This window comes from Acomys minous (genome assembly GCF_964271855.1).
Source record: "Acomys minous genome assembly, chromosome: 11".
Taxonomy (NCBI): domain Eukaryota; kingdom Metazoa; phylum Chordata; class Mammalia; order Rodentia; family Muridae; genus Acomys; species Acomys minous.
In genome coordinates, this window is record NC_140492.1 from 83,566,903 (window position 1) to 83,579,481 (window position 12,579).

Sequence of the window (12,579 nt, forward strand, 5' to 3'; positions counted from 1 at the left end):
GAATAAGACACTCCTAGTTTCCCTACCCAGACATTTAAAGATATCCTTCCTTCATTCACCCACAAAATATTATTTTAATAAAAAAATTTAATGTCATAATGATAATTATCAATTAAAACCATCACTTGTTAGTACAAACTACTATAGCGGCAACCCCACTTTTTTGAAACCTAATAAAACATAAGTTATGAACTTTAATTACTTCCATGTTAATACGTCAACATAAATATCTTAATTATATGAATTCTGATAACGACATAAAAGTATTTTTTCACTTTAAATAACCCCGCAAAGCTTACTGAATATATTATTTAAGCTTAAAAGTTGATGTTTACATTTTCTTTCATGAACAGCACCCTACAAAATAGCAACACAGACATCAGCACTTGAAGAGCCCTTAAGAGAGTTCTAGCTCGGACTCACTTGTAAGAAGTTCCTAAAAACACCGAGTACAGACAGCAAGAGACGAGAGAACAATATTGCAACAGAGAGCGGTTTACCATACGGGTGATCGCTAGCTTTGACGGTGATGTCTGTGGTTTCCTTCTCAGGGTCTATGCTGGCACCACTGATGGGAGTCGAACCCAGTTTTCCATCTCCTGGAACTGCAGACACCAACGTCACCCGAAAATATTCATTTAGCTCAGGAACATCCTCATCAAGAATGTGCAGATTCAGGACCTGTTCATTGCAAAAGCATGGTAGTAATTATCACGTGGGTAAAACAACTAATTTGGGTTGAGTTGGGATGGGTAAAACAACATCCTGCCCTTGGGTACCCCACATAGGATGCAGACATCGAATCTGCTGCCATCCTGCCCTTGGGTATCCCATGATTTCAAACTATAAACAACAAAATGCTGCTGCTTATAAACTCACCAATGTAAAGTACTTTGTGGCAGCAATATAAACGTACAAATGTTTCAAAATAGGAAAGTAAATAAGATATGTAATAAGTCAAATCTGGGATGATATATCCTCGATCTATATTAATATTATTATATCAGCAGTAAAGAATTTATGCAACGTTCAAAATTCTTAATTTTCCTCTTGTAGAAAGACTAAATTATTTTCTGTCTTATAGGATAATAGATACACCTGATTTCAAATACAGTTCAAAATACTCTAAGCACCAAGGAATTGCCAATCAATGAATAAATAAACAGATGATGCAACACTTTCTGGGAAGCATCCAAAGAAACCCAGGCTGCAGTAGAGTTTACCTCAGACCTCTGCCAAGGCAGAAAGGTGATAATGCCACTGGCATTAGCAAAATCATCAACGAGGTAATTGACGCCTTCTGATTCGATCTGTGAAATAGTGTAGAAAACATGGACGTAGTCCAGAGCTCCCCTGGTCCGCTCCACCACACAGGAAGTGGTGGACCCCTCCTCTGTGATCTGTAATTGAGCATAAATAATGTTTAAATGCATGGTGCCATTGACACCAGTGATGACACTGGTTTCCAGGAGTCCTTCTACTTGGTTGTATGACTTCCCACATCTCTCAACAGGATGGAGGCCTCTGCATTTGCAAAGTGTATTTGCGAGCACAGTTTCCTCCCATGCTTATAAGGTACAGAGCAAAAACAATAGTAATGTCTTTAATACGTAAGTAGTTCATTCATTGGTAGCTCCGGCCTGCGAGGCACAGTGCCAGGTGTGATGGCTGCAAAACAACGCAGGACCCTTCCACCAAATAAAGGAAGTCCAAAGACGCCAACAGTCTCAAAATACAGCAAAAGAGGTAGCACAGACAGACCAGATCAGGGCTGAGAGAATGTTGCAAGGCTGGACGCATCATCAGGGACATCCGAGGGATGGTTATAATGGCACTGATACAGTGTTCTGGGTGGAATCATTTGGGAATGGTACAAAGTACAAAGGGTAAACACTTTAGAACTGTCTAGCTAGATGTGGTGACTTTTAATCCCAGGACTTGAGAGACTAAGGAAGAAGATTAAGATTTCTGTGAGTTCCAGGCCAGCCTGGGCTACACGGTAAGGCCCTGACTCCTAAAATAAACATACAAATAAATAAACCACCAGTGAGGTCCCAAGTGTATCTCCTCAGTAAAGTTATTCCCGGAAACCCAGGCAGAGCAAAACATCCAATAGATCAGCATCCTCCCTAGAGGATCTCAGCTTGGCTTTGCTTTTACATTTGGAAGCACGATTCACAGGAAACTGCAACTGAAGAGAGGGGCAAGTATCGCCCACAACGTGAGATGCACTTTGGTGCTTCCATCAGGGCCGGAGAAAAATCATTTGGCACACGTCTATTGGCAGGTACCAGCGGGAAGGTTTCTCAAAGCAAATAGACATGCCAGAACTTTCTCCAGCAAACCCTGAATTTCAAAAAGTGGCAGGAACTTAAGTGGCTCTGTAGTCCACAGGAGGGCACACACGTGGGTCAACACATCAGCTCTTCGTCTGCTGGCCATGCGGTGCAAGATGAAGCAACCGGATGGAGTGCAGTGAGGTGCCAAGCATACCTCCTCAGTCAAGTTATTCCCGGAAACCCAGGCAGAGCAAAACATCTAATGTGGTGGGTGTAAAGGATGAAGGCCAGAGGCAGATTCAGACTCTGCATCAGAAAGGCTTGTGGGCGGGACCTAGGGCAGCCTCAGTTCTGCTTCCTGCTTCCCAAGCCTTGGTTTCAGTTACCTAGTACAGAGGAGCTGATGACATCACTGACTGTACAAGACAAGTGGTTCCTATGCTGGTGTGCCCATCGTCAGACTTTCACATAATATGCCGCCACATGATAGATGTTCTCAACTGATTAAAACAGGCACCCATTAAGCCTTTAGGTGTTGGCTCCGGCAAGTGGTACTGGGAATGCAAATCCATTAGCTACATCAATTCCGCTAAGAGTGAACTGCTGTTCCTGTGGCTGAGATCAGTCTGCCACTGAATGATTCACTGCCAAAGTGCTCAACGTTGGTCCCTGGTGTCTCGCTTACAGCCTGAGATACTTGCACAGTTTGTAGATGAGTCTTGGAACAATGACCTCACACTATCCTATCCCTGTATCCCTTCCATCGTGCTGCTGTTCATGACAGCACTGAGGTGGCACAGGAGAATCCGACGAATAAGCGAGGAAGTCTCATGTTGGCTTCTTAAGTGCTGAGAGTCCGTTGAAAATGCCCTTCTCCTATTACTGTGACTGAGGGGGACCTCCTCTCCCTGTATATGTTCATAGGGTATCAAGTCTCTTCTTGGTAGCCTGTTATCCTTAGGGGAAAATGGGGGCGAGGGAGGAATGGGAGGATACAAAGGACGGGATAACAATTTAGATGTAATATGAATAAATTAATAAAATATATTAAAAATAATAAAAATAAAAATAAACTTTCAGCAAAGTGGCTGGATACAATCAACTAAAAAAAAAAATGCCCATCTCAGACTTAGCTCTGATTCCCAATGTTTACACGCATCCTTCTTCCTCAAACATCCTTTTTTTTATTATTTTATTCATATTACATCTCAATGGTTATCCCATCCCTTGTATCCTCTCATTCTTCCCTCCCTCCCATTTTCCCCTTACTCCCCTCCCCTATGACTGTTCCTGAGGGGGATTACCTCCCCCTGTATATGTTCATAGGGTATCAAGTCTCTTCTTGGTAGCCTGCTATCCTTCCTCTGAGTGCCACCAGGTCTTCCCCTCCAGGGGACGTGGTCAAAGGTGAGACATCAGAGTTCGTGTGAAAGTCCGACCCCACTCTCCACTCTACTGTGGAGAATGTCCTGTCCATTGGCTAGGTCTGGGTAGGGGTTTGAAGTTTACTGCACGTATAAACATACTTACTTCTAGTCATCTTGATTCTTCTAAGTCCCTAAGTCAGCCAGCTGTGTCACTAGCATTGCTCAAGAGGACGCATCCCTTCATACATCATGCTTCTCCCCCCTCATGAGACGGGGTGTCCAATAAGCTGTTTATAGCTCTGCCTCTATGTCCTTCTCAGTCCCCTCCAAATAGAAGCAGAAGGAAAAAAACAAGGTAGCCTGCTTTCAGCAAGTGCCAACATTTCAAGCAGGTTCTCCCTTACACATCTGTCAAAGAACTTTTTGTTAAGAATTATAGACAAGTTCTAAGTATATACTGATGTAATTGGCTAACAAAACAGCCAAGAGATGCCTCAACCTGACAGCTGTGGAATGACCCTACAGTTCCAGCAAGGCCAGGATCGATCCCATAAATTTGGAAGTCAAGAGATAAACGGTATCAAAGGCCATACACTAGGGCCATTACACACATGAAGTTTGAAAAGGGATGTATAGGAGCTAGAGAGATGGCTCAGAGGTTAAGAGCACTGATTGCTCTTCCAGAGGTCATGAGTTCAATTCCCAGCAACCACATGGTGGCTCACAACCATCTATAATGTGACCTGATGTGCACTGTATACATAATAAATAAATATTTAAAAATAAATAATTAAAAAAATTCTTAAAAAAAGAAAAAAGAAAGAAAGGAAGGAAGGAAGAAAGAAAGAAACGTGATGTATAAAGACAGGCTGAGGTAACGCAAGTAGTGAGTTCAGACACAAGGAAGGAAATTAAGTGCATCCAATTCCACTAGATAAAATAGTTTTGATGGCATTGTACTGTTCCAATGTGTTAAGAGGGGGTAGTAGATACAAGCTCCCATCCTTAATCAACAAGTTAATCTCCAATTGACAACTTCTTACAAAGGAAAAATTATTTTCTCTAACAGAGTCTTTTTGGGGCATAGAAAGCACACTTAAGGGTTGACCCCATGCCCAGCAGTAGATGGCCAACACAAAACAAACTCAAAATAATTTGTAGATTTTTGTCTCGTGTTGCTTTGTTTGGGCATTTTTCATCTTTAAGTCTTTTGCTTGTTGTTTATTATGGTTTCAGGTTTTTGTGGGGGGTTTTTTTCCCACAACTTTGGCTATTGAGTGCCTGTCTGTCTCTCTACGTGTTTCTTGGTTTTGTTTTTCAGTCTGGTTTGTTTGTTTTTTATTTGCCTCTCAGCTTGTTTTCTAAACAGAGGGCGAAAGACATGGAGCTGGGTAAGTGGGTTGGTTGGGGGAGAACCATGATCAGAACACACTGTATGAATATGAATAAATGATTTTCAATATAAATGTAAAGTCCTTAATAAAATATAATAAGTTAAATACAAACTGAGTTTTGCATTTGGTTGTAACTTTGAGTTCATCCATAAGGTATGGTAAACACAGGCAACTATTCCCACTCCAAACAAGCAACAATAAAAATATAGGCACATCAAACCTGGACCAGAGACCTCAGTTCAGCATTTGTGTTGTGAGCCACAGGTTATTTCTAGGGTTACAGTTTTTCTTCTGGTTTTAAATAACTATCTTTGTATCACTTCAGGGTACCAAGTAAGCTGTAACCTTCCGAGGACCATTCTTACAGGTAAACCTGAGTTCCTTCCCAAGCCAGTACGCCACAGCACACCTGTCATAGGATGCCCTAAATAGCCCCTGTGTGCATGGCTCTGTTGGCTCCCATCTTACCTCTGAAGCATCAGTGGTTAAGCATGTGTGTGTTTGTATCTCCTGCTCCTGTCGCTCTCTGTCTATCGGGCTCAGTGTCCTCACGACCTAACCAGGTGACTGTGATGGCTTCTAGAAAGGCATCCGGCATGTTAGGAAAGGACTGGCTGGCCCTTTGGTGAGGCCCTCCAACCTTAAGGGCTGGAGAGAGAACGAGACAGAGAGACTCCGACATAGTATTGCTTCCCATGTGATGCCTCTAAAGGCTCCACATGGCACCTGCACACTACCAGCAGGATGTACCTGAGCAAATGTGTGATGGAAGAGTGTGGTCCAGGGTCAGAGGCCCCTCCACTGGATGCCCATCAACTCTTTCTAGAGCCTTCTTAAACAGATCATAATTATTCCTGGACTTGGAGGAAAATTAAACAAGCATCACAAATAGACTCTAGTAAGATACTACTATATACAAGCATTTCCTCCTTTGAAAATATAGATACCCATGTGCTATGAGAGAAATGCTTCATTAAATTATCTCTATTTTTTTACTTTACATTTCTTGGTAATTTATTTTTCTTTCATACAGAATTTCCTTTCTTTTATTCTTTTTTTTTTTTTCAGATAAAAGAAGGTATTACGTGAGAATGTATTTTTTAAAGTTTCTCAATATTAGAAAAAGGCTGTATTTTAAGTGAATCTGGGCAGGATTTGCAGGTGTGCATTGTACCTGCCTATTTCTTTCATTTTTTTACTAGCTGAAACATATTAATATATAATGTTCTTATTCTACTTTTTTAGTCTTGCAATTAAGCTTAGTTGTTTAGGGGTTAAGATGTTTTTAGGCTTAGACAGATGTTTTAAGTTGATAATGATGAGATATGATAAATATTGATTTACGTTCAGAATTTTAGATGCACCAAGATAGAAAAGATATCTTCTTCAAGGTTGCCAAGTACAAATAGCAAAAACACTAAGAATGTAACATATAGATAATTCCTGGTTGTTTCATGGTTCTTCTTGCTGTAGGTAGTTTATTGTATATATGTATAATAATATAAATGCATATGTAAAAAATATTTAATAAAAAGTCTCACTTTATAAAGAAGAAATCTGTACACGCTAGAAAGCAGGATTCCTATGTATTTCAACTTCCAACAAGATGACTGTTGATTTGCTTCAATTTGTCCTCCAAATTTTGTTTTTATTTATTATCTTAAAAATCTACAAAATATATTATTTATCATATTTTCTCCCTCCCCATGTATTCGCGGATTCTACCCTCCACCCATACAATATCACGTTCTTTCTCTAACAAAAAATACTAAACTGAAACAAAACAAAACAAAACAGTAGTAATAACACAAACAACACACACACATGCACAAACACACATGCACACACAACCACAAATGGAGTCCTATTTGTGTTGGCAACCACAAATTTTAATGAGGATGAATTTTTTTGTACAACCTGAGCCAATGAGCCATTAATTTGATTATATAAATATTCAAACCTTTCAGCAAAAGGTAGTAAATACATCCAAAGACTTACTCAGAAATGCGAGAAAGGTCTTTTTAGCAGGATCAGGAGGGAACAGTAGTAGAATGAAGCTTTGTTTCCTCACCACACCTTCAACTGGGGAAACCATCAACAAAACCTATAGCCTCCTGACACGCTATTCAAGTATATTCAAATACATGCTGTGTGTTAAGTGTATGTAGAAAAATGCAATGCTGTGCTGTACTCAGCAAAGTAAATCTTACAAAATTTCAGTTACAGACTCCTTTAGGTGTCAAGAGTCCATAAGAACAAATAACGTAGGATGCTTGGCCATAAAAAGTATTGTGGAGAGAGGAGTCTGACTTTCACATGAACTCTGGTGCCCCATATTTGACCATGTCCCCTGGATGGGGAGGCCTATTGGCACTCAGAGGAAGGATAGCAGGCTACCAAGAAGAGACTTGATACCCTATGAGCATATACAGGGGGAAGAGGTCCCCCTCAGTCACAGTCATAGGGGAGGGGAGTAGGGGGAGATGGGAGGGAGGGAGGAATGGGAGGATACAAGGGATGGGATAACTGTTGAGATGTAATATGAATAAATTAATAAAATATATTTTTGAAGTATACCATTAATATTCACCAATATTATACAAGAAACAGCATCCCCTGAGGTTTTATTGTTTTCAATACTTCAGTGTCAAAAGGACTGAGCAATACTGAGAAAAGGCGTGTTCCTGCGGCTTAGGGATAAGTACCGCGTCCACCATTCCAGCTCCACTACTCGGGTGCGTACACGTCATCTCCAGAGACTTTACTTCAGGTTTACACTTTTGCCCTCCCACAGCCTGACATCTGATCCTGGAATGGTCCTCTGGAACAGGATGCCTAAGAACACAAGTCTGACACTTCTGACACGTTCGGGAAAGCCCTCAAGTCCAGTTCAATTTACTGACACGGGAGTCTATCCAGAGACGGAAATCTGTATCTGAAGGTTTTACCTAACTGTCATATTTACATGAAGTGACATTAGAGTCCTGACACAAACATCAGGACAGTAAAGGGATGCATCAGAATCTTCGAAGCCACCTTCTATCGGTTTCACATGAGAGACAGCGGTCCTCCACACTATATCCTCCTTTGTTTTCTGCAAGTGCTGGTGCCTTGGAAGCTAGAAAGGATGCTAGAGGCCCCTGGACCTGAGCAGTTGTGAGCTGCTCACTATGGATGCTGGGAACCAGACTCCGGTCCTCTGCAAGAGCAGCACATACTCTCCATCACTAGGCCATTTCCCCCAGGTCCTTGCTCTTAGGCAGCATTCTGCCAAATGTTCACATCAATGGAAGACCGGAAGTAAGGGGGATCAATAAGCAGAGTTCTCAAGTCCACGCACTCAGAAGCAGGGCAGTTCTGTGAAATGTGAAGCAGGCTTCTTCGTGGAAACACAACATTAAAGCTAAGGAGCTACATATCCAATTTGATTTTGTATTGCTTTTCATGTCTGGGTGATGCTCTGTGAGCACTAATGGGATTTATTAACATAATATGGTAGGCACTTGACGCAGTTAACTGAAGACAATATCCTCATCTCCACCATGATCTTCCCAGGCCATTTTCTAAATCGATTCTTACGCAATGTATACAAAAATATAAAACAAAGGATTAGTTATAAAACGTGAGTCTTGCAAGTTCTGCCAGTTATTGTAAAAAAAAGTAATTTCATCAATTAATAATTATACGGGGTACATGATTTTATAACCTGAGTTAAAGAAGAAATAACAGAAATTACACAGAATAGTAAGGCAGGGGGAAGGAACATGGTGACGTGGGTAACATGCTGCGTCTAACAAGATCAGCCACCCGCTCAATACAGATCCTGCCTGCGCTCCAAACAACCATCTCATACTTAGCAGAGCTCCTACTCGCCCATAAGCTTATTGATTGTTTCTATTATAACGTATTAAGTACCTGCTATTTCCTGGGACATAGTGTGCCCGGGTAAAAAAGAAGTTATGCAATTATGATCACTTTCAACATTTCTGGAAATGACCCAAGGAGCTATTAAACGCAAAGTCCTAAGGGGCACAGAATAAAATCTTTTTATTTGTGGATCCTGCACATTCATAAAAGCAGGGAGAAACCCATCTAGTTCCTGTCTTTGTCAGTGAACTCCTTTGTTACCCACAGTATGTCAAATGTAACAATGAAGTAAGTAGTGACTAGTAACTAACGGCAACGGCAACGCAACACTAAGTCTGCCTGTCAACACAATGTATATTTTGAGTAATCACTATACACTCTAAAACAAAGAAAAAACAGTAACAGGAAGCAGCATTGTCTGTTTTTATACCTCTCCAAAGTCTGGCTTAACAGAAAACAGCTGGGTTCATAGCACCTTTTCCAGCCAGTGTGTTCGCTACCTCTGTGTTCTGGCTAAAGTGCCTAGAGAAAACGCAGCCTTACATATGTAACTGGGAAAACAATGGCGCCTCTGTAGACATTTAGGATAGCCATGGGCACTGCAGTACTACAACAAATTTGTAAAGTGACAGTTTCTTAGAGTTGGTGTGACCTACAAGCATACTTCGATGCATTTGACCCACTGTCCATCTTGCGCTAGGAATGACTATTTAGAATGTATACTTACTGGCTTACTGAGTTCTTCGTCTCTTCCACACGTTGACATATTTAATTATACAAAACAATCACACTGGTATAGATCACTGAAATACTATCTCAAACATCTGAAATACTGGAAAACAGTCAAACTCAATTTGGCTAATAAAAGTTTCCAAACTTCAGATATTCATGTGAAAGACTGAATATCTGTATCACCCACCAGAACGACTCTGTTTTTCTCATAGCCAATAGCTTATTTTTTTGTGAACATATCTGCCAAATACCAAAGCTTGCCCATCATTGTTGTCAAGAAAAATATAGCGTTCTGTGAGACCAGCAACTGATGCTGCTCAGGGTTCAAAACTGTGTCTGTGCCTTTCTTCACTCATGCATCCTTCAGTCTTGTCTTGTGTATGCTTATGTGGTAAGGGTCCCTATGGGGCCGTGTGTGTGTGTGTGTGTGTGTGTGTGTGTGTGTGTGTGTGTGTGTGTGTCCATGCATCCCTACATGTACACCTGAAGGCCTGGCCAGAATTGATGTTGCGTCTCTACTTCAGTGGCTCTACCCTTGATTTGTTGATGCAGGTGGCTTGCAGAACCAAGGGCTCACAGATTTCACCTGCTCTAGTTTGCCCCAGGGATCCCCTCGCCTGCCTCCCGAGTATGGGATTACTGGTAGCTGCCATGCCTATCTAGTTTTACTGGGTTTTGACACTGACGAGGATAAGCACTCTAATGACTGAACAATTCTCCTAGCCACACTGAAGCATTTAAGTGTGTGTGTGCAGATATTAGCAGTGACCAGAAGAGGGCAGCATAGCTGGAGTTACAAGAAGTTTTGAACCAGACTTAGGTCCTCTGTGAGAGCAACAGATGCTCTTGACAGCTGACCAGCTCCCCAGCTCTCCAAATATCATGCTCTGGTAATGCAACAAAAGATCATCTTTTTTGCATTTCTTATTTTATGGCATGGAATATTTGAAAAAAGACTTGTGGTTTGAGACCTTCAAAATTTAAGGCATCTGTTGCCAAACTTGATGTCTTAACTTTGATCCCTGAGATCCACAGGGTAGCAGGGGGAAATTGACTCCCACAAGTTACCCTCTAACCTCCATGGCAGATATATGCCCATAACACATACAAAGATAACAAATAAACACAGAATGAATGAATGAGTAAATGTAAAAGAGCAAATTAAAATCATTATCATCATATGTGATATTTCTGAAGTCCCCTGAGTTCCACCGTACTGGCCACTGCTCTGCCTGCCTTCCTAAGGAGGCTTGCCAAACACAGGAACATGCAGGTTACAGTCCTCCCCTCACTAATACTCTGCCTCTGAAGCACAGCCAGCAGTGATGAGCTGTGCTCCCTCTCCTGAGCTCCATCTTCCAGCCCACAGATCTGCCTGCATTCCCAAGGGGACCTGCCAGGCTCTGGAACATGCCAGGCATCCTGTAGGCACCAGGAATATCCAGGTGACCAGCCAGCACCAGGGACAACCAAACGGCTAAAGGCCAGAGTAAGAACATAATGAACAAGAGCCACCACCAGAGCCCAGCTGTCCTACTATAGCAAGCCCTGGGTATCTTAAAACAGCTGAAGCACAAGAAGTAGACCTTAAGCCCAATCTTATGAAGATGACAGAGGCCTTAAAGGAGGAAATGTACAAATCCCTTAAAGAAATACAGAAAAATACAGCCAAACAGGTGAAGGAAATAAATAAAACTGTTCAAGACCTAGAAGTGGAAATAGAAGCAATTTAAAACACACATACACACACACACACACACACACACACACACACACACACACACACACACACACAAATGGAGGGCATCCTGGAGACGGAAAACCTAGGGAAGAGAACAGGATCTACAGACACAAGCATCACAAACAGAATGCAAGAGATGAAAGCAAGAATCTCAGGCACAGAAGGTACAACTGAATAAACCAATACATCGCTAACAAAATGTTAAATCAAAAAAGTTCCTGACACAGAACATCCAAGAAGTCTAGGACAATATGAAAATATCAAACCTAAGAATAATAGGAATAGAAGACTAAGATTCCCAGCTCCAAGGCCCAGAAAATGTTTTCAACAAAATCATAGAAGAAAATTTCCCCAACCTAAAGAAAGATATGCCTATGAACACAGAGAAAGGTTACAAAACACTAGATAGATTGGACCAGAAAAGAAAATCCTCCTGCCACATAATAGTCAAAACACTGTATGTACGGAACAAAGAAGGAATATTAAGGTTGCAAGGAAAAAGGGGCAACAAACATATAATGTCAAACCTATCAGAATTACAACCAAAATCTTAAAAGAGACGCTAAAAGCCAGAAAGGCCTAGAAAGATGTCTTACAGACCCTAAGAAATTACAAATGTCAGTCCAGAATACCATACCCAACAAAATTTTCAATCACCATAGACAGAGAAAGCAAGGTATTCCATGACAAAAACCAAATTTAATCAGTTTCTATCTACAAATCCAGCCCTACAGAAGATATTAGAAGGAAATCTCCAGCCCAAGGAGGTTAACAACACCAAAGAAAACACAGGAAATAAATAACCCCACACCAGCAAAAAACAAAGAAGGGAAGGGCATGCATGTGTGTGCCCACGCCACCACCAATGTCAAAATAACATGAATTAATAATCATTGGTCATTAATATCTCTCAACAACAATGGACTCAATCTCCCAATAAACAGACACAGGCTAACAGTGGATGCGAAAATAGGATCCATCATTCTGGGGCGTGCAAGAAACCCACCTCAGCAACAAAGGTAGACATCACCTCAGAGGAAAGGGCTGAAAATAGCTGTTCCACCTAAACAGACCCGAGAAGCAAGTTGGGGTATCATTTTAATATCTAACAAAATAGAGTTCAAATCAAAACCAATCAAAAGAGATAGGGAAGGGCACTTCATACTCATCAAAGGAAATATGCACCAAGAAGACGTTTC

General features: G+C 41.3%; 1 protein-coding gene and 1 long non-coding RNA gene across 2 annotated transcripts in view; one reads left to right on the forward strand and one right to left on the reverse strand.

Moving 5' to 3' along the window:
• ADGRV1 (adhesion G protein-coupled receptor V1) overlaps positions 1 to 12,579 on the reverse strand; it is a 517,649-nt gene that overhangs the window by 436,507 nt on the left and 68,563 nt on the right. Inside the window, exons 23-24 of the mRNA XM_084801946.1 lie at positions 1,224 to 1,400; positions 501 to 681 (exon numbers count right to left, since the gene is read on the reverse strand). Coding sequence (XP_084658072.1) covers positions 501 to 681; positions 1,224 to 1,400 — 358 coding nt within the window. The remainder of the gene's footprint in view (positions 1 to 500; positions 682 to 1,223; positions 1,401 to 12,579) is intronic.
• Positions 1 to 12,579, forward strand: part of LOC311609146 — a 1,107,741-nt gene that overhangs the window by 84,027 nt on the left and 1,011,135 nt on the right. The gene's annotated exons all lie outside the window — the stretch shown is intronic.